General features: G+C 41.7%; 1 protein-coding gene across 1 annotated transcript; it reads left to right on the top strand.

Moving 5' to 3' along the window:
* Positions 1–9,823: 9,823 nt before the first annotated feature.
* Positions 9,824–12,294, top strand: LOC125299402 (hepatocyte nuclear factor 3-beta-like). Its single transcript, XM_048250668.1, has 2 exons — positions 9,824–10,104; positions 10,560–12,294. The coding sequence occupies exons 1-2, from the start codon at positions 10,036–10,038 to the stop codon at positions 11,718–11,720; spliced, it is 1,230 nt and encodes a 409-aa protein (XP_048106625.1). The 5' UTR covers positions 9,824–10,035; the 3' UTR covers positions 11,721–12,294.
* The last annotated feature ends 10,489 nt before the right edge of the window (positions 12,295–22,783 follow it).

The following is a 22,783-nucleotide window of genomic DNA, read 5'->3' as shown; positions in this document are numbered from 1 at the left end:
TGTGAATGAATAATGTATCAGGCAGGCAGATTTTTATTTTTTAAAGGCCAGTTATTTCATGGATCCAGGATACTATGCACCCAGATTAAGTTCCCTTGGCCTTTGGAATTAAAATAGCCCCACATCATCACATACCTTTCACCGTGGCCCAAAGTTTTTCCCAGAGAAGAGCACCTGAGGTGGGACACATATCTCTTCTCCATAAAGAGAAGATAGAATGATAGAATAAGGGGGAGAAGATAGAATGCGTTTCTGACTGAGGAATTAATTAAGCATATCCAAGCATTTTCTAACAATTATCTAAGCAGAGTATTCCTGTCCTGCTAAAATCCTTGTTCTGCAGGTCAAACATCTGGTGTAGGTGAAGTTGGTCTCTGGAAAAATGGTGCCACCTTATGGAATGGAGTTTGACAGTAAGCTTAAACCAGAATACTACTTGGCTGACTCACTGCAAATTCACTTGCAATGACTTAATAAAAAAGGTTTTATATAGAGCTCACAAATTTCTTCATGTGTGAAATTAGCATTTTAAAGCTGTCTAGTTGCTTGTGCTGTTAACTGCCTGGCAGGTCAGAAGAAAACCACCTGTTTTGCCAAGGCTTAGTGTTCCTGATTATTATTTTCATCAATATGCCAAACGTGTCATTTAGTCAGTAGAGGAATTGATCGCATTAAGGAAATATCTTTTATTTGTTTTGTTTTTTACATGTTATTTTGACTGCTCTGCAACCCAGTCAAATAATGCGAGACCACACTGTAGGCTACTCACCACAAGGTGTCACTATTTAAAAGAAAGTTTCCCTTCACTTTCTGAAAGCATGTAGGTTTGAGGTGAACTTCTATAATCTCACCACACCCAAAACACCTTCACATGCTGCCAAGTTTGCCTTCACTTTATCTCCCTTTATCCTTGGAAAAACACAGGAGCCGGACAGGCAAACGGGGTATATCACAGATTCCTAAAAGTACACTCAGCAGTGATGTTGTAAAGCAGTAAGTTAGAGGATAGCTCTCACGTGAAACGCTGATGTTTGTCTGTCTTGTCTCTCTAAGTTCATCATAAGGGAGGCCTACAAGTGATGGAGGGCCACCCAGGGATTTCAAGAGGCATGACTAATACTAAGGAACAGTAATAGGGATTTCCCATGACATGCCTGTCTGCCTGTATCAGCAGCTCTCTGTATTAACTGGCAAAGGAATATGCCGACACAACCGTGCAGCTGTCATACAGCATTTCTGAACGAATCCTTGTTTCATAGAATTTCCAGAAGTTCAGAGTTGTATAAAGTACTAGAAAGCAATACTTGAGTAAAAGTACAAGTATCGTACTAGAAAAAGACTTTGGTAGAAGCGAAAGTTACCTTTTAGAATATTACTTAAGTAAAAGTCTTAAAGTATCTGATATATACTGTACTTAAGTATCAAAAGTAATTTTCTGATATTTAATGTACCTAAGTATTTGAAGTAAAAGTAAAAAGTAAAAAGCAAGCGGTTTTATTTTGAACTTTTATTGTGAACTTTATTTTGGCTTTCTTATAGTAAAGCATAAAGCATCAGGGTTCCCATATCTTCTTAATCTCACTCAGTCAAAATCACATTCTTTTCTAGGACTTTTCAGGCACAATTCTCTTAAGTTCAAAGAACAAACAGCATATTTTTAGAGCTGACATCAAAGAAAAAAAACAGAAAATGTCATATGTCAAAACAGAAATGTCACTTTTGTATGAACTTCAGGTAAAAATGAAAAATAAATAACTTATTTCTTTAAAAAAAAATGACCTGCTGGTAGGGAGAACATTTTGGTCATGTGGTATGAGCATTTCTAGGGCTTACTCCCCAGGTCACCATCTCACTCTTACACACACGCATATGCCACCTATGTCCAGCAGCTACTAATATGCCAGTCATTAGTTGAAACTGAAAAAGGTGTCTGTTCATCTTCAAAAGAAGCTGGTTTTCAAAGTTGCCAGAATGCCCACGTTTTCCATAGTGGTGGAAATTGGATAAATGAAGCACCATTTCAGCTCTTACTATCCGGTAGTTTTTATTAGTACCATGGTTCAACAAATGTGTAAAGGTTATAGCCTATAATAATTTACTTCAACTGAGAAGTTAACAAAAAATATTTCACTATTCCACAAGTTAACAAAAACAGAAAGAAAGAAAGAAAGCCTTTGAAATGTAGCCTATCCCACACTTCCACTAAGAGGCATATTGAACTAATGTTTAGGCTACATGTTTTTTTGCATGGGTAGGCTGTATTGTTGTTTGGTGATTTAGCCTACTCCTTTACTACACCCTCTTCCGAGCAAACAAGGCATATATGTTTAACCTATCATGTAGGGTAATTGATCTTTCTTACATTAAATAAGTTTAATGTATCCTCTCTACTTGTCCCTGTAGTCATGGCCTCCTCATCACTAATTTCGGGCTCATCATTTTCAGTGGTCGACTGGTTGACCTGCTGCTCAGTCTCTCCTGGCCTCTTTCTACCATCCATCCTTCCTGACGCTTGTGTCTACTGTAGGGCCGGCTCGGCTATCCGTATCTGAAAACTTTTGGAAAAGACGGGCTATATGGACACTACCAACTCTTTTTGGGAGGGGAGAACTCCCTCACGTAGGCTACAATTCATGCAGAAGCATTGCATTGGTGTCATGCACACAGGGACGGATTAAACAAATATGGGCCCCTGTGCACAATATCAACAAAGCCCCCCCCCCCCTGACCGCGACGCGCGCGGGCGTGTTTGCGCATGCGCGTGCAGCCAGCGCTTCTCTCTTTGCTGTCGCTGTGCAGGCTGGTGCACAATTGCACACAATGAAAATGTAGTACATTATGTCATATATTATAACTCAGGCCCACACAGAAATGAATTCCAGCAGCTGTTTTTATTATTAGGCTGTAATCTCCCTTTGCTGTCCAAACAGTCTACAGCAACATTTTTCACTAAACGGACCGGACACAGTTGTCATATCTGACGGACCGGTAGCTGGGACGTTGATAGTATTTTGTGAGAGGTGGTGCTGATCATATTATGGGGGGTTCGGGGGTGTCTCCCCCTGGACATTTTCTAAATTCTGGCTGTTAAATATACCCTTTTAACGCAGTTTGGAAGGGGCATACAAACTTTAACAGAACAAGCAGGGCCCGTTTTCTGTCTGACTCAGGTGACGTGAACATTGGCTACCTGCATGATAAGGTTTTCACTTCACTGCTGCTTGACACTACCTTGCATGGATACATATTTCACGTTAACAGTGGAGATGTTAGCAAAACTATAGCGTTTGGTAAATGGAGATGCAGATCATCTCCCTAATTAATTTCTTTGCGCAACAGTCCACATTATGCGCTCACTCCAGCGAGACGAGTGAAATAAGTGTAGGCCTATCTGTCATCGGTATCGCCATAGGCTATTTGCTACGATATAAGCTACTGTTAGGCCTACAACAAGTCGCGATTTATTAGGCTATCCAATCGCTATGCTGTTTTCATGAACATTGCAGGAATCCACTTCATTCACCTACCCACAAGTGGGTCAGTTTCACTTTCGCAAACACGCATACACATTGAATGAGCACTCATAGCCTACTCATAGCCAAGAGCAACAGGGGCAAGGAAAAACTCCCTTACCAAGGAAGAAACCTTGGGCAGATCCACGGCTCAAGGGGCTAACCCAACTGCCAGGGGTCTTGGTGTGTGTGTTGGGGGGATGACAGAGGAGATGGGATGGTGTGCTGTGTATGTGGGGAGAGGGCAGTGTGCAATATGTGTGTTGGAGAAGCTTCCTGATGAGACAATGTGCTGTGTATGTAGGGGTAGTGTGTGTGTGGGCAGTCTGCTGTGCTAAAACATCAATATACTAAATTTGAATAAATTTCTATGACTAATGATTTTATGATTTCCACTGTTAATAGTTTACAAACATTTCAGCAACATAACATTGCAAAGCGGGCATGCAAAATGTGAAAGGAATGGTGTTTGCATGACTGTAGGCTAGCCCTTGGTGAAACAGGAACATTTTGAAGAAATTAAGAGATATTGAAAGTGAACTAAAATTAAAGTATCGATCCCATCACGCTGGTATCGATCCGATACCAATTCCAATGTTGGTATCGATACTATCGATATTTGGATCGATATGCCCCTATGATCCGTCCCTGCATGCACAGAATGCTGAACGTGTCCTACTTTAAGAAAAGATAAGACTAACGATAGACTAACGTGAAAAATGTCAATATTTTTTTTCTCGACCAGCCCAAAAATGAAATGGCCCACCGGAATTGTCCCGATTACCCACCCCGGGCCTGATTCAATCTTACTCCTGCCATGCTAAATAGCTTTTCATAGGCCGGCGCTGAGGCAGGTAGCGGAGTGTTCAGCTTCACAGAAAGCTGCCAATGTACAGAAACATTTCTTGCAAATACGGCCACGGGTGTATGACGTTATTTTCACCACTACCCTGTTCACCGAGTTCACCACTATCGTCGGGGTGGTAGTCTATGATAACGGGAGGTCCTCCAGTAGGTGCTCGTGCAGTGCTTCCATGGCGGTTTCAGTTGTGCGTCCTCCTCCTTTAGCAACAAACAAGCGCTCGCGCAGCGTGCGGAGCGTGCGTAATGCAATCTAGGAGCGGAGATTCGCCAAACCTCCCTTATTGCAGTCAAGGATACAAGGATACAAGGAAGTTTATTGTCACATGCATATAGCTACTGGAAGTAAGAAAAACTCACTCACAAAAAAGTCGCACACATTTCTTCTAATTTTATGTTTTAGTAACGAGTAACGAAGATGTTTAGTGGAAATATAACGGAGTAAAAGTATACATTTTATCTAGGAAATGTAGTGGAGTAAAAGTGAAAGTTGACATAAATTCAAATAGCGAAGTTCTACTTAAGTACAGTAACAAAGTATTTGTACTCCGTTACATTACAACACTACAGAAGTTGAAATAGATCATCATCACCATCATCATCATCATCCAATAGCAGATGCCTAATTCCTGCATTCATCATTGAGTGAGTGATATGAGTCAAGTACTTACCTCTGCTGGAAGTTATAGGCCTACTGACAATCACAATTATAGATAGGATCATCTATGGCATGACTTTGATGCATTCATTTAATTATTCTATAGAATGATCTGACAATGCTGTGGCCATCTTTTGGTCCTTTGAAAAAATATAATGTCGAACACTGCTTTTGACTCCCAATTATTTAATGCAACGTTTCGACCCTGCTGGGTCCACCAGCATGGTGGAAACGTTGCATTAAATAATTGGGAGTCAAAAGCAGTGTTGCGGACATTATATTTTTTCAATTGAGTATAGTTTTATTTTGTCCTGCACCTGCCAGAAGGTGGGATGTGCACACTATAACTGTTTGCTGAACATCTTTTGGTCCTACCACTGGCATGCCAAACATAATTGTCAAAGGAGGATAGAGGCCTGCACACTGTTGTAAAAGCTCCCAAGCAACTTTATTTTAGCAATGTTTCGACGTTAGGGTCTTCTTCAGACTGCAGGCCTCTATCCTCCTTTCACTGCTGACACTTCAGACCTGGCACCTGGTATAATCTTTTTTGGATGTGCGTACCCTTCCCTTTGGAACTGCTTATGCCAAACATAATTTACATATCCATAAGTGGTGTAGTCTAGCTGTAGTGGTACTGTGATGTAGTCTAGTTAGCTGTAGTGGGTATACTGTGATCAACCCCAAATGTTAATACGTACCCTTGCCTATTTTAAGTGGATATACTGAGATGGTGATGCTTTTTAAGTGGGTATACTGTGTAGTCCTATGTATCACGTACACTACACCACTGTTCCATAATACACAAACCTAAGACAAACTTTGATTGCAACTTCAGTGCAGCAGAGTGATGCGGATCTTGAGCGTCATTTGTAAAACACAAAACTCTTTATAAATTGAGTGATTTAGAAAACACCTATTTGGGGACATAACCGATGCGGTCAGACTTGTTAAGAATTGAAAAGACATTGCATGAGAGCGAGGCCAGTCCACATGTGTAATTGCCCCAGCTGTGTGTGTGTGTGGGGGGGGGGCATGTCATTCACAGGCTCCCTGGAATTTCACAGTGCTGGAGCACTCTCACTTCCTCCTGGCTTGCCCCAATACACATACAGCCTCCCTGAAGGGAGGCGAGGGCCGCGGAACTCTTAACTAAGTGACAATATTTGCTCACCTGAAATACACACAAACATCTGGCCCTGAAGGGGGTCGTCGGGGGGAAAAGCCCAGGAAGTTTTGCTCCGTCCCCAGACCGCTGTTTCCCGGCCAGGGGCTCTATTGTGGCCTGTGAGGGAGCGGCTAGTGTTTGCCTGTAGCGGCAGGAGGCTGATGAGGTGCTAATCGGAAGGGGTTGTCCATGCCGACGCTGCCCACAGCATGTTAGCCTGTTCGCTGTCAGGGCCTGTAAAAGGAAGGATTTATAAGGGGCCCTCGGTCAGGGGGACTCTCAGGCCCGACAAACACAGATTGGACACTTATGCTGTTTGCTGGCAGGGAGCTTTGTTGTAAAGCTGGGAGTGAAATGGAGCACTTGGTGAGGGCTATTGACATGCTTTAGGCCCTGCTGTTTCACAGGGGACACTGAAGAATTGAACAGGGGAGAAAAATGTGGCAGTGCACAATTTAAAATGATTCTCCACATCGCCTCACACATTATTTTACTTTTGACAGTACCGCCGAGCAAGAATCCAGCAGACGCCTAGTTTTAATTGCTATGCTGTTCTGAGTGTTCATGTAATTGGCTGTTGTTTGTTCCGCTGTGCGTTCAATCTGTGTGCTGATTAAAGTCAGAATGCAGATAACATGGCAGATCACCAGCAGCACCACTAAGCAATTAGATATCCCACCTGTCTGAGCTTGACTCGGAAGGATTCAAGAGCAGTTCATTAAAACACTGACGTAGAAACGAAATTGGGTTCAAATTAAAAGGCATATAATGGCCCCTTTCTTGGAAATATGTATACAAATTATATAATAATATAAAATATACATAATAAAATAGGCTAAACAGTAATTATGTCTGTTTAAATAAAACATTATGATAACTGGAAGGTTTCGTTAGAGAATGCCACCAGATTCTTTCCTGAGCATCACAGGAAACAAAGCAAATGTTACACACTGTCAACTGATCATTGATTTGCATTCCGCAGAAAGCTTTTGGAATGTATGGCCACAGCCTATGTTTGTCCAGTTCCTTAACCCTTTCTAGTCTTATATATGGCACGACAATGATACAGGTGGTCCAGAAAGCAGTAACCCACCCCACCCGCCCTCCACCCTCTCCAGACCTAAAACACAAGACCCCACAATCCCTTTCACCTATACGGCTTGTGTGCCTTCCCAGTCACGCTGTCTTTCAGATTCATCTCCAGGTAAACACAGTGGGACTGTCCGCAAACCTGAGACCAAACAGGCGTTGTCACAGCTGCGTTGGATGGTGACGGCCGTACCCCAGCCCTGTGCTGGCATGTTTGCTGTCACTATTGGTAGGGGGGAAACAAACAGTTTCACTTCAGTTTCGGACTAGAAAGGCTTGCGATTAATTTTTCCTTTGATGAATTGCAGCTTAACCTTTTGGCCTTTTCTTGCGTTACTATGACAGCCGTGTCCTCTAATTAAAGCTGGTTAGTACCTTTTATTGCTGTAATGGAAAATTTCCCCAGGAAATTTCTCATATGGAGAGGCCGGGAACATTAAACATTACACAAAAAGCACAGTACAACCCGCTTCTATAGGGGGCAATTATATAACATATAACAACTTTGACTATAAGGCTTACTGTTAAGGTATATATTAGTATCAACTTGGACTATGATGCTTGCTATTAATCTTCAGCAATATTCATCCAAAACAAATCAATATCATAATATTAACATTAGACTTAAGATAGTCCAATTGTTTATGATATAAAACAGAGTGCAGCTGTATAAAGAACATTTGGAAAGGGGGCACAAATATGGGTTCTTTCCTCTACATGTATCTGGTAATCATAACCTGAATGACCATTAACATTCAGTTGGGATTTTCCCAACCATTATAACTAGCTTTGTCCATAATAATGTTAGAATGGCCATGAGAGGAACCTTTAAGATGGTTAGCTCACTGTGAAATTATCGTGATTCACTTATGATAAAATGAGAAGCCTTGAAGCATACCTGATTTTGGGACCGCTGGGTTTAGCAAAACAATTAATTTGAGTTAAACTGCTTTACTTTTAGAATACAAGTCTGTTTACTGTTGCAGGTCATATGGCTCAAAACTTACAACAATAACGAACAATGGTTTGTTATTATTATAGGCCAGCAACTGTTCCAAAAACACACGCACACTGACAATTCGGCTGTAACACACCCATTTAAACATTGTTTGCTCTACATGAGAATGGTGTCTTTGAAGAAAATGCATTGTGCCAATGATGAAAACTGTGTGAAAAGAAAAAGCCTATGAAGAAAAATAATATAAATATATAAACAGTGTCCTATAGACTCTGACTAGTGTAACTTGCGGCTTTATTCACTGGCACAAATCGCAAGGCCTAAAGTACCAATATATGATTTAGACAAGAATAAATAAACAAAGGTTAAAGCAAACATTGTTTAAATCATCAACATTGCCAGTTACCTTTCCCTGCTTTATTTGGGATTTGTCTGGAGCCCAACTGTCACATCGCCTACTGTATGTGTTTGCGCACGCGAATGTGTAACGTGCAAATACATTAGCAGTGAAACGGCACCATTATTTTCACCTCAGCAAAATCTGCTTGTTTTTCGAGCCTGTCGTTATCAGCAAGGACCACTGATATCCATTTCATCTTGGGTGATCAAACACATTAGATAAACCTTTGCTCATTTAAAACCAAATATCAAACAAACAGTTAGACAAGTCAATAAAATGGTTTGGTGCGCATGTGTGCAGACATTGCCCTACATTTGCCTTAGGCTCACACGCTCTCTGTTACTCTACAATAATATTTTTGCTTGGGTTTTAAAGCCATCAAGCAGTAGTAGGCACTGCACTTCAAGGACTTTTACAAATACGTTTACCGAATGTTAATGTTATTTCTCGTTCAAATTTAAAAGCAATTCAATTTCTAGGCTATGGGTATGGCATCCATTAATTATAATCATAATAAATGTGCCTTTTGTTAGTTTGTTTGTGTTTCGAAACAGAAGTCAGTGTCCTAAAATGTCTGCTTGTCTGCTCCAACAGCGTTTATTGATCAACATTTAAGCTTATTTCAATGGTGGACTCGTTAGATCAAATGCGTCATGCTAAAAACAGGTCTACCTCGATGAAAATGGAAAAAGAGTTTAGCATCGAAATGTAACATTGGACCCTTAATTTATTTGAATTAGGCCTTTTAATAATTTCCCATTCGTTGCTGCAATGTGATTACATAATTGCGTACACCTAATACACAACGAATGGAAATTATTCTATCATATCGCAAGTGTTAGGCTAGGCCTACAAAAATGTAGGGGTAGCCTACAAACACAACATTCAAGACCACACTGATCGACAAATAAAATCCACATTCTCTCGACTAAAAGAAGCACAATGACTGACAGGCTACATGGTTCAATGCAAAGTCCTTTTAGTCTAAATTCTTTTACACCCTTTGTCTTGAAAGAAAACAATCAGATTTGACCTAATGAATCTTTTCAAAGTGGCTGTTCTTTTTGGCCAGCGCAGGTGCACAATAGGCAGTCTTTGCGAGGGGTCTTGTGCCTAGGTGTGAGGAGATTATTCAAATAGGGCTGAGAAGGAGTGAGGATTGGAGAGCAGCGCACAAGTCCTGTGCCTCACCACAACACGGCTGGGTGCTAACGTCACACTCTCATCCCTGTCACCAGCGGTGTGGTAGCCCACGCAAGGGTCTGTGCGCAAAATACGAACGGATTCCTGCCCTAGAGAGAGCGCAGCAAGGAACAAAGGTTGCCAGCGGTTTTACAAAGTAACTTTCTCTGGAGAGATTGTCGGGGATTTATTTTAGAAACCTGCACAATGCTCGGTGCTGTTAAAATGGAAGGACACGACCATTCAGACTGGAGTACCTACTACGCAGAACCCGAGGTTGGTAGAGTTTATATATATATTTCCGTGTCTCTGAAGGCTACACAGTATTAGCCCAGAGATAATATTAACTTTGCGATCAAATATTGACTTGAGAGGCCATCAAAACCTCTCCAAACATTTCGAGAGACTATACTCTGAAATGTTACGCTTGAAGAAAGGCGGATGCCTGACAATTTTCTCAACAAATATTTATTATCTAAAATACCCACAGAATCAATTTCTTATGAGTAAAATTCACAAAGTCCTCAAGTAAGGTATTTACTTAAGAGAATACGAAACAAACCATTCTGATTATTCCATTTTGCCATATAGCTTATTTGCCAAACATTTTGAAACTAGGCTACTTTGTGATTGAAATGTGGTCCGAAATGGCGAAGAGTCTCATTATTCATAGCCTAGGTTTAATATACCATTTAAAACTGGTTCCTAAATGTGATTTTGTTCCTTTTCAGTGTTATACATCAGTGGGAAACATGAACAGCGGATTTGGAATGAACTCCATGGGCACCTACATGGGGATGACCGGCATGAGCTCCACCGCTAACATGACAGCCGGGTCAATGAACATGTCTTACGTGAATACGGGCGTGAACCATGGAGTAGCGGGGATGTCACCGGGCGCCGGGGGCATGAACGCCATGGGAACCGGGTTAGCTGGTATGGGTGCGACACTCAACCCCAGTATGAGCCCCATAAACGGACCTCCTCCATCCATGAATGCATTGGCCTCATACTCAAACATGAACGTGATGAGCCCCATGTATGGACAGTCAACAGTGAGATCCAGAGATCCAAAAACATACCGGCGCAGTTATACGCACGCAAAGCCTCCTTACTCTTACATCTCGCTTATAACAATGGCCATACAGCAGTCGACTAGTAAAATGTTAACCCTGAACGAGATTTACCAGTGGATCATGGATCTTTTTCCCTTTTATCGACAAAACCAGCAACGATGGCAAAACTCCATTCGTCACTCATTGTCTTTTAACGACTGTTTTATCAAAGTACCCAGGTCTCCGGATAAGCCGGGGAAGGGTTCTTTTTGGACCCTTCACCCAGACTCGGGAAATATGTTTGAAAACGGTTGTTATTTGAGGAGGCAAAAACGATTCAAATGTGAGAAAAGGGGCAGTGGCAAAGAGTCATCTCGGAAAAGCATGGAGGGTGGATCAAACAGCAGTTCTGAAAGCTGTAACGGTAACGATTCTCCCAGCCCATCGACTAAAGACTTAAAGAGCGCCACGGCTGAGTTGAAATCAAGAGGGCCGGTGAGTCCAGAGCAATCGGCCTCCCCATTACCGCAGACGCACCACCTTCTGTCACAGCATCACTCCGTGCTGGTGGACGAGTCCCACCTGAAGCCGGAACACCACTACTCTTTCAACCACCCCTTTTCCATCAACAACCTAATGTCTTCGGAACAGCAGCACCATAAAATGGACCTCAAGACCTACGAGCAGATGATGCATTACTCCGGCTATGGTTCACCTATGACAGGTGCGCTGTCAATGGGGTCAATGTCAACGAAAGCATGCTTAGAGTCATCAATACCCACGGACACTGCCTACTACCAAGGTGTGTATTCCAGGCCAATAATGAATTCATCTTAAATCGCCTGCCTATGATGAACTGTTTTTAGGCAACAATTTGTATATTTGTAAATTGGTGACATTTCCCTGTGCCAAATGATTTGAAGATGTTCACCCCATGTTTTGTTGACATCATTGTAATTTCGTGTATTACCCTACAATGTGTAGGGCTGTTTCTTTTTATATGATCAGTTTTTATAACTCAAGTGGTGTAATGAATTTGGTAACACTGTCATCTTTATGTATTATTTATGACTTGTATGAAAGTAGACTTTATTAAATTAGATCATTCTTGAAGTCGTTATTTGTTGTTTTGCCTACCCATAGATAATTTCAAGGCTGTGACTATGGCATGAGATAAGACCAAACAACACGAAAGCAAAAGCATGACTTCGCAACATGTTCACTTAGGCCAAGTCGCAACAATACACGAAAGATATAGGCTAATACAATGTTCACTAGACTTCAGTAGACAGTAATATGCGCATTTATGTTCCTAAACGCAATACTGTATTGCCTATTGTTCATCCTAGCTTCAAATTCCAAAAATCTAATTATGATTAACAAAAACATCAAATAAATGATTTTCTAACAACCCCCCTCTCTCTCTCTCTCTCCACACACACACACACACACACAGACACACACACACACACCCTGCAAACCAGGTCTGGAGTGCAGGGTGTGTCTGGGTCACGTAAATGAACCAATATCTTTCAAGAATGATCCACAAGTGTGGTGCTTCAACTTGTTAAGTTAGGAATCTCACAGACATTGTCTGGAGGTTAGCTCTAAACCACTTAACGCTTGCCCCAGCTGAGGCGAACAGATAAGATAAGATAAACTCATGCCGCGGCCTTCTTATGGACCAGAATTAAACATCTTTGACCTGTGTCAAAATAGGCTGAGAGGCCCGTTATTGCCTCGGAACATGCCGATGTCAACAGCGGACATACTACTAAATGGTGTAAGCTCATGCGCTCCTGAGGTATTTTAGCGACAATTATGCAATTGCACACCGTAAATGCTTCTAATGAGCTCTGTGAGAAATAAAATAGGCCTTAACAGACATGAAGAAAAGGGAAATGTAGGCTACCCTTAAATGTAGGCTATGTTAAACAATCGTAATAGCCTGTTATGTAGTTACATCTCTGGACATCTATTAATATGAATAATATGAATAATAATGGTAACAAATAGGCTACTATTGCTACTACTACTACGATTACTACTACTACTACTACTACTACTAATAATAATAATAATGATTAATTCTGAATAATTATGATTAAGAATGGGAAATTCGTGTGTGGCCATAAAATTGGAACTTGCCGTGATATAATGGTCCAACAGAGGTAGGCCTACTGATTAACTGGAAACAACGTATACGCGTTTCATTTATCTATGCAGTCCGGGGAAGATTATGCAATTTTCAGACCCTCAAAGATCAACTTTGAGGTGTTTTCAAGGCTATAAAACCATGTCATTTTAGATACTCCAAAATAGTCTGACATTAGGCTATATGTCACATCAATCCACCTATGCAGTAAATATTCTTATCTATGCATGGGCTAAATGCTGGCGGCCGCACTGTATGAACTTGAAGTTTACCTGTTAGGCTATATGCAATTTTCCTTACGCAAAACATTGCATTTTATCAATTTCCTCACGCAAGCAGCAAATCTTTATAATGGCGTGCACCACTAGTAACACCCCCACCTTCGTTCCGTCAGTGTGTTTATCTTTTTACTTTGCTGACCTCGCTCTCACAACAGTTTCTGCGATCCAAAGTGTTTGCATATTGCCCCATGACCCGTCTCTTGGATCTAGAGGCTGTTCGTTTCCAAAAAGAAGAGCACGGTTCGTGTCGACCTCATGCGCTCACTGAGAATATTATCATACGGTGCATATATTACTATAACATTCGGCTGTTGTTCTTTTAGGAATAACGTGAAGTGTGATAGCCACGCTACAAAGGCTAGGCCTACTTGTCCAGCTACTGAAAAACGAACGAAGATTTTGCCTGGAACACCCAAGTGGAGTGGTCTCCGGGGTGATGGTTGAGTTCCCTTTTCAGATGCCTTCATTTCTTTGCAGGCAGCCTTCAAACATCATCTAATCCTATTATAACCACATATTTGTACGTCAGATGGAGGCATCACAGCAATAACAGTTGTAAGATCCTGAAGGTCATGCTGGATTTAACAAAAATTATAGATGGATTTGATAAAGGAAATTGTCTGACTGACTGCTATGCAGAAACATACAAAATATAGTCTATTCTCAGAAATAGAAATACACATACGATAACAAACATAATAATGTCATAATAACAACAATAATAGCCACCATGCTTTTTTATTTTTTTTTACTTTAACAATTAGGAATATTAGACCTGAATGTTGGAGCACAGTATTGACAATACATCCATTTATCACAAACACTTTATATAGGCCAAATAAATGGGTTGTCATCAAAACTATTAACTAAGTCTGTTTGCATATAACTATCTGAGAAAAATAGTGCTGAAAATTATACTAAAAACTGTATACCTTGACCTTGATTGAGATCTACAAGGCTCTATCTATAGAGGATATATCGAGCTTAGATGATTTAGCATTTTCAAAAAAATCAGCTTTCTCATGTAGGCTACATGGATTCATCATGAAAGTAGGTGGAGCAAAATACACAACATGTCCATCCTTACAGTGACAACAAACGCACCATCTTGAACATCAGCAGCCCTGCAGGAACCATGACTGCAGTGTTGATTCAGCTCTTACGCACAAGCGCAGTGGCCTCTTCAAGAATCTGAGAGGCCATAAAATATTTTCTTGTCAAAGGGGGGAGAAGAGAAAAAATAAGGTGCCACGCCATGTGAGGGATGTGTTGGAGCGAGGGAGTGAGTGAGAGACAGTGTGTGTGTGTGTGTGTGTGTGTGTGTGTGTGTGTGTGTGTGTGTGTGTGGTGGTGGTGGTGGGGGGGTGGGCAAGGGGCTGAGGGGTGGGTGGCTGAGGGGTGAGAGTGCGTCTGGCCAGCCGCTCTGGCAGGTTGGTGTGACATTCCTGCCCCTTGACTGGCCTTTCATAGATGGGCAGTTTGACCATGTTCAAGCCAAGCATGACTGAAGAGGTGCACTCCTCTCTCAATGGGGCCTGTGTCAACAGTGCCCATTGAGTTTCCTGAGAGAGAGAGAGAGAGAGAGAGAGAGAGAGAGAGAGAGAGAGAGAGAGGGGGCGTTCCTCCTGAACCAGCCCTGACCTGAGAGAGGGCGAGAAGGAGAGACAGCAACGCTCTCCCAAGCTGACACCGACCTGTGCAAAGAGTCAATCAACCTGTCAGTCAATAAATCAATCAATACAGCAATCAAACGGGCTGTGGAGCTTCACACTTTAACCACCAGTAAGGCACGGGCAAAGAATGTGACCTGCAGCAGCACCCATGAGCTCAGTGAATGGACAGAACAGGCTGCAACTGGCATGCAGTCTACCTCAGTGGACAATGGATTGTTGTTAAATGTACACCCTTATTTTGGACCAGTTGCCCTCAAAACTGGTTTACTTATATGAATAAGCTGATGAAATCACATCCCTGTGTGTGATACAACACAACTGTATTAACCCTGATTATGAATGAAAATATACATGGTATGGACTATTTTTTAATTATATTATATTTACAGGGCAATATTTAGAGAACAAAAATGGTAATAAACCTTCCAATCCAGGCCCTAACCGATAGGCTACTCACAATTTATAGACCGTTTAAATCTGTTGCTAGAGGGTTTCCGATTGAAATGTCCAAAATCACTTTGAAATGAAAATTAATCAGTCTTTATGGCTAATGCTCGACAAAATGTCAACTCAACTTTTACATTTTCTTTGTACCCAAGTTACCATTAGCCATTAGCTAAGTGTTGTTTTCTGTGCCACCAGAAATGCCTTAGGAACGCACCTGATTCTTTATGCAGTTGAAATTGTCCATAAAGATGTTAAATGAGTGCTTTTATTTAAGAACTATTTAAATGGATGACATATTATTACTCTATGTTTTTGTGGAAGGAAAAAATCTATTGAAACGTCCCACTTTGGTGCAAACTGAGGCTGTGTGTTGGTTGTAGAGGCAGAGTCCCCTGGCGCCCATCACTTAGTCAGGGGTGACAGGGAGCAGGGTGTTGAGTGCTTTGTTATGATCTGCTGTATTAAGCACTGGGGCTCTCTATGCCCTCATCTCATCTGTGGCCTCGCAATCCACATCTACGCCTTTCAGGGACCTCGTTTCTCTATTAGCAACTGAAAGACCCCCAGAGGAGGCCATGACAGAGGAGACTACCTTTTTTAGTGTTAAGGAAGAATGCTGACTATTCCCATATGTGTAGATGGTCTTAAGTATATTATATATTTTCCTTTAAGAATGTCAATCTACATTTCAAATTTAAATGGTAAGGGCATCTATAAAGTCATCCTCTAATAATAAAAAAAAACATCTATAGTTTGCTCTTTGTGTTCTGTCGAGATAATATACAATTTCAAATAAGGTAACCAGGTGATTTAAAACATTAATATAGTTTCTCATGCCTTTCTATAGATTTGATGTATGAGGCAGACAGCATTCAGTCAATAAACAGCTGATCTGTGCCAAGTCTGACTTTGTGTGGGGGAGATGGAGGGGGGGCTGTGAAACACATTCTTTAATCTCGAGGAAACATCCTGCCGAACATTTGGTGATAAAGATGGCCAGCCCCCATCAGTTTAGAGCAATTAATTCAGCATCCTGACACCAACTTCTGGATCCGCTGACAGCTTGGGGGCCGAATTAAAAGGCTGGTTCTCCTGGGAACAGGAAGAGGCGAGCGGCAGCAGCCTCCTCTTCCCTGGACTGTTTGCTCACTGGGCCCCGAGAATCGCAATCTTCACCCCACCCCCTCCACGTCTGAATGAAATGCAAGGGCACAAACAATGTGCTGACACGGAGAGAATGGGAGAGGCAGGAGAAAGGGAATGAACAGTTTGCACTATTTGCTCAGCAGAAGGGCAGCAACAATGGCGGGCCAATGGCTTTTCCCATGAATCTTAGTGCAGTGTGTCTTCGGCAGCCTTTTGTCTGGGGTGTGTGTGTGTGTGTGTGTGTGTGTGTGGGTGGGATACCAGATAAGGAGCACAGCTGGCTTCTACCTCTAATACTTTCTTTCTGCAGATGTGCTCTGGAGTCCCATCTGCGCTCACCTGAGAGCCCCGAGACTGGTATTGATATAGAGGACAAGCGACTCCTCTTTGGTGGTAGAGCTCAGTCCCACTGGAGTCTGGGGTTTGGATATGAAAAAGGCTATTGACTGCGATCTTGTTGAATGTTGAGTGTTTGTAGATGAGAGGGGGACAATGTCAAATCCCCACTGCAAGTGAGAGTGGAGAGGAGAGGTGAGGGGATCTGTACTGATCAGGAGAAACCACGATGCAGGAAGCCATTTGTATTTCAGCCACACGCCGGCCTGCAAAATGATACGCAGCCAACCGTGGAAATGCATGATGAACCTTCTCAGGAAGAATCATCCCTATAGTACATGAATACGTATGAAAACACACACATATGGAAATACGCACACACAGTGACACACACAGACACACACACACATAGACAGTGAGAGAGGGAGAGAAAGAAAGAAAGAAAGAAAGAAAGAAAGAAAGAAAGAAAGCAAAGTTTGGTGATGTTATACACATCATATTGCTTGGCAATATTGTATACAGCCATGCCAATAAAGCCGTTTAAGAGAGAGAGAGAGAGAGAGATAGAGAGAGAGAGAGAGAGAGAGAGAGAGAGAGAGAGAGAGAGAGAGAGAGAAAGAGAGAGACAGAAAGAGAGAGAGATAGAGAGAGACAGAGAAAAAGAGAGACAGAGAAAGAGACATATCTAAGCCAACTTGGCACTAACACGCTTAACTCATGCTCCATGTACTGGAAAATCAGGATTGTTCCCTGAAACAGCAGTCAGCCATATCCCCAGCACTCCGCCTCTGAGTTCAGTTCAGTTCCGTTCCGTTCAGTTTATTCTTTGTCCCAAAAAGGGCAAACACAAACCACACCACAATTAACACTTAAGAAAACAACAGCTTCAGTCTGAGTAAAATAATACATAGTTGCAGAGTTGTGCTGGAGTGAAAATACAAGTAATAAAGAATGATAAGAAATAAAAACCAATAAATACTAATAAAGATGAAATAAATAGATAAAAGGGGGGGGGGTCACCTCCTCTTAGCTGAGTTAAGTGCCTGTATGGAAAGAGGAATAAAAGACTTTTTGTGTCTCTGTTTAAGAGTCATGGCGGTGCTAAAACATAAGCAAGATGGTAATACCATGCATTCTCCACACAGAAGGTGAGCTGTGTCCTTGCAGATAGACATGGCTTTTTAAAAAATCTGTTTATTAAAAATGTCAGAAAGGCTACTGAACTTCCTACCCACTATCTTGCTGGTCACACTCACAATTTTTGAAAGCACATTTTTATCCTTGGTAGCGAGGTTGCCATACCAGCAGCTGATAGAAAATGTCAGGACAGAGTTTTATAGAACAACATCATTAATGTTCTGTCCACCTGGAATTTCGCAAGTTTCCTGAGTGCAAAGAGTCGTTGTTGGCCTCTCTTGCACACAGAAGCAGTGTTCAGGTCAAATTTAAGCCGATTATCAATCAAGGTGCCTAGATATTTGTAACATGGCACCATGTTTATGTCCTGGCCCTTGATAACATTAGTACAGGGTGAATTGGGAAGACGTCCAAAATAAATGGACATATCCTTAGTCTTTGTAATGTTTAGATGAAGGAAGGCATTTTCACACCAGGCAACAAAATCATCAATCACCATGGTCATTTTCATATGCACTGAGAAGGTTGACAATAACTGAATCATCAGCTAACTTGATAATGTGCCAATTGTCGTACAACAGTGAGTCACACCAACCAACATCCTTTCAAAACAAGGACGCTTTTGAAGAAATGCTTTCATGGATTTGACTGGGAAATTAAGTATTGTTATTAATATGACTCACTAAAGGACTTGAAACTTGATTCAGTTAATTTTGAAGAGCAACTACATTTATACAATAGTAGGCTACTATAAAATATCCAACGACCACACAAAAAATACAACACAATATGACTTTAAACAAAACAAAATACATTCTAAGAGGAGCAGAGGATTAGAACAGGTTCCCTTGTCCACCTGACCTCCAATTGGACCTTTAGTCATATACCCTCCACAGGGTCTCCCCCTCTTAGGCTTAACTGACCTATGTGAATTAATTCGATGGGAGGTTTTCCGATAAGGGCCAGTTTGCGGCTACACTGCAGACTGATTAACGTGCCATAAAAGGAGCTCTGGACAGTCTTATCAGTTGGAGGAGAACTTTGTGACTGATAAACTGGAGTCAGACACAGAGAGGACAGAGAGGGACATTCAGAACAGATGGAGACTAGAGGGAGTGAGGATGTTACCATATCATAGCCACATCTCTCACATCCACAGTTAGGCATATGTCATATGATTTTAACGCAGAGTTTATCTTAGCTACATAATATAGTGTAGGATGATATAACAACGGAAAAATGTTACAATAAGCTACCTCTAACCAATATATATATATATATATATATATATATATATATATACTGTTTATGCGCTAATTTCAATATGTTACTTGAAACTGAGAAATCAAACATGAACAGGCAACACATTTTTGCCACATTTTCTTTGCATCTGTCCTTTGGTTGAAATGATGTGTCTTTGTCAAATATTGGTTGGGATAACCTGAGGCAGGGTCACAAAGGCTCTTGTTTGTTTGGGGTGATGGAAGTTGCTTTGAGTTATGATCGGAGCTATCAAAGAGTCAGAATTCAAATGCATCAAACTTGTTAAACACATTTTCTCCACAGTATCATATACAGTACAATATCATGACAGACATACCTTATAAAGACATAGAAGTGTGATTCTTGTTTCCCTACTCTGGTTTAAGATGTAGGGTGTGGCAGAAACCAGCACTTCACCTTGGGATGGTGATCTGGCAGCGATGACTGGTGTGACTGACATTTGACATGGCATAACCCTGCATAGTGAGAATGATTCTTTAAGTGTCTGCAGAGAAAGAGAGAGAGAGTGAGAGAAAGAGAGAGAGAGAGAGAAAGATCAGGAGGATGATAAAGAGACAGGTAATAGGGAGAGCAGAAAGAAACACAAGATAATGAGAGAGAGAGAGAGAGAGAGGGAGAGAGAGAGAGACAGAGAGAGAGAGAGAGAGAGAGAGAGAGAGAGAGAGAGAGAGAGAGAGAGAGACAGACAGAGAGAGTCTGTGGGACAGCAAACAGACAGAGAGAGACAGAGAGGGGGGCAGACAGCACATGAGCTAGGAGATGGAGAGAGAGAGAGAGAGAGAGAGACAGAGAGTCTGGCCGTGCACCGTGGGCTTCTGGGAGTCCACCCTGCTCCATGCACCACTGCCACTGAAACGTGGCTGAGCCGCTGCCATTTCAGCACCTATTCACTCCTCTCAGGGCCATGAAATGAGCCGCTGGGGGCCAGAGAGAGCAGCTCAACAGCTCAGCACCAACCCCAGCCTCGCACAGGGAGTCTTAGCACAGCTTACGCTCAAGACAGAGCCGCTGGTATTTATTGAATGCATACCGCGTGCTTTTTTCTGTCTCCTGGAAACGCACCAATAACATGGCTGGAAATTACTTTACTTCCCTGTTAAAACTTGCATAGCTCACCTTGACATGAATACTTTACATAACAGTAAGACTCATGTCAAATAACTGAATATCATTTATAATATATAATGAACAGCTGTTCAATAGTAACACAGTTTTAGATATGTTGCTATAGACAACACAACATAAAATGATATGATAATGATATTCTGAGTGTTGTATGCTGTCTATGTGTGTTATGATGCCCTTACTGTGAAACGGACTTGTCCCCTTATTCACCTGCTGGCCACGGGCCTTGAAAAAACTCCGCCAGAACTGGACCACAGCTGGATGGCTTTGGACTGGAATTTTCCTTTATTTGAGTTGTAAGCTTGAGGTTTCAGCAAACACCTTCTGGAACACAAAGCATTGGGTGTACGAGAGAGGTCGATGACTCACTCAAACATTCCTGTGTGTTTCAGGGGGAAGGTGTGATGCACGTAAGATTGACTGATTTTGTGCTGGGTAGATATATTCAATAAATGCAACATAAGTTCAAATAGGAAGTTCCAACATGTATTGCTACAATAATATGGTAAATGGTAATTCAAGGATAGATGGAACAAGGCCAAATTAATACATAACATTGTAACACTCATATACACACACACACACACACACACACACACACACACACACACACACACACATACACACAAGCACACACACACACACACTGAAAGACTGAGTAGAATATCAGTCTATTCTACTGCATGCATACATGGTACATGCTGATAAATACTGTGGGTGCCCAGAGAGCAAGGAGAGCATGGACATGTGTAATAACAATTCACACGGATGCACACACAAGAAGGGATTCGAGGAAGAAATAGTATTGCCACGTAATGTTCAGCAGATGCTTTAACTTAAGCACTTCACTTTATATATTACACAATAACTCACTCTGATATTGCACAATAACTCACTCTGAACAAATGCACCTGCAAAACTGGTTGCATGAACATGACACAGGACTGATGAAGCTGATGGAAGAAACCTTTGAATACAGAATGGAAGGCCTATCTGTTGGGGGCCACCTAAGACAATGCCCTCACAGAAAGACACGTTTGACCTACTGATGGCTCCACAGAGGTATGTGGCCAATGTTTAACAAGCCATCCATCGCTACCTGTTCTTTACGAACCTTTGATTGAGCCGCATGTTCTATTTCTGAGCATTTGGCACACCTGAGATGTCAGTTTTGATACTGACTTTGTTGTTTTTAAGATTTAGATTTTGATCTATTAGTTGGGTTTCTTTGCATCTGTCCTTTGGTTGAAATGATGTGACTTTGTCAAATATTGGTTGGGATAACCTGATGCAGGGTCACAAAGGCTCCTATTGTTTGGGGTGAAGGAAATTGCTTTGAGTTATAATCGAAGCTATCAAAGAGTCAGAATTCAAATGCATCAAACATATTATACATTCAATCATTTCTGTCCTCAAGGAGTAAACACTGTAGTCCCAAAATATCTGAAAATATTTGTCATTTGTGGTAACCCCATGGGAGATATTTTACCCCATGGGTGTAAACTAACATTTCAAAAAACAATTTGGTTCTTCATAGGGCTCATATCAAGTCTTCCAAAACATGTAGTAAAATCAGTGGAGCAATACCACAGCTGCAGTGTAGGCCACCACTGTTACCATGGTGTGTAAAAGGCACACTAAAGCAGAACTGGGGAGGAATCCCTGTCGTTTATCTAACCCTGAAACACAGTTTCACGTGAAACAAACAAAACAAACGGTGGTCCTTGATAGTGAAGGGCGTGGCTCAATAAAAATCAGAAGATCCTAAAGCCATAAAATCTGGCAGACATGTGGCTCCACGTCTGTGCAAATACTACTTAAATTTGTACATAAAAATCGACTTGCTTTCTAGTGACTGAAACCATTCACATAACCATAGTGATATAATGTGTTTACATGTCACAAGTTATGCAACGTTTCAAGGCATGGGCGTTTTTGGGGGTCCATAGTGCATAAAATCTCATCATGTCACCAGTCTCGTCAGCTTCAGTGTAAAAGCAGGGCTGTGTGACCTTTGTGAAATCTATGCGATTGATCTAGACTCTCGGCTCCTCTGTGTCCGACAGGGTTTCAGTTAAAAGCTTGTAGACTCACTGGGACCCACCCAGTCTTATCACGCTCAACCTCTCCTCTTTCTTTTAAGTATCAGGCCGTCCGAGGTCTCCTTCGATGTAAAGCTATGGTCTGCGAGTCAGGGAGTAGGCATGGTTAATGACTGACTGACCGACTGTCTCGTCGGTCTTGAGGTCTCCAGGCATGGGCTGTTTCTGTTTGCTTACTGGTATTCCAAAGTTTTACAGGAGTTTTTGTTTTTTA

Source organism: Alosa alosa, chromosome 8 (genome assembly GCF_017589495.1).
Source record: "Alosa alosa isolate M-15738 ecotype Scorff River chromosome 8, AALO_Geno_1.1, whole genome shotgun sequence".
Classification (NCBI taxonomy): domain Eukaryota; kingdom Metazoa; phylum Chordata; class Actinopteri; order Clupeiformes; family Clupeidae; genus Alosa; species Alosa alosa.
Note: the sequence above shows the minus strand (reverse complement) of the source record. Positions and strands in the feature narration are given on the sequence as shown.

Bases quoted from the DNA above. Each gene is read 5' to 3' on its own strand.
- LOC125299402 (XM_048250668.1), top strand. From the start codon at position 10,036: ATGCTCGGTGCTGTTAAAATGGAAGGACACGACCATTCAGACTGGAGT. The intron at 10,105-10,559 runs GTTGGTAGAGTT...GTTCCTTTTCAG, and splicing joins CCTACTACGCAGAACCCGAG to TGTTATACATCAGTGGGAAA.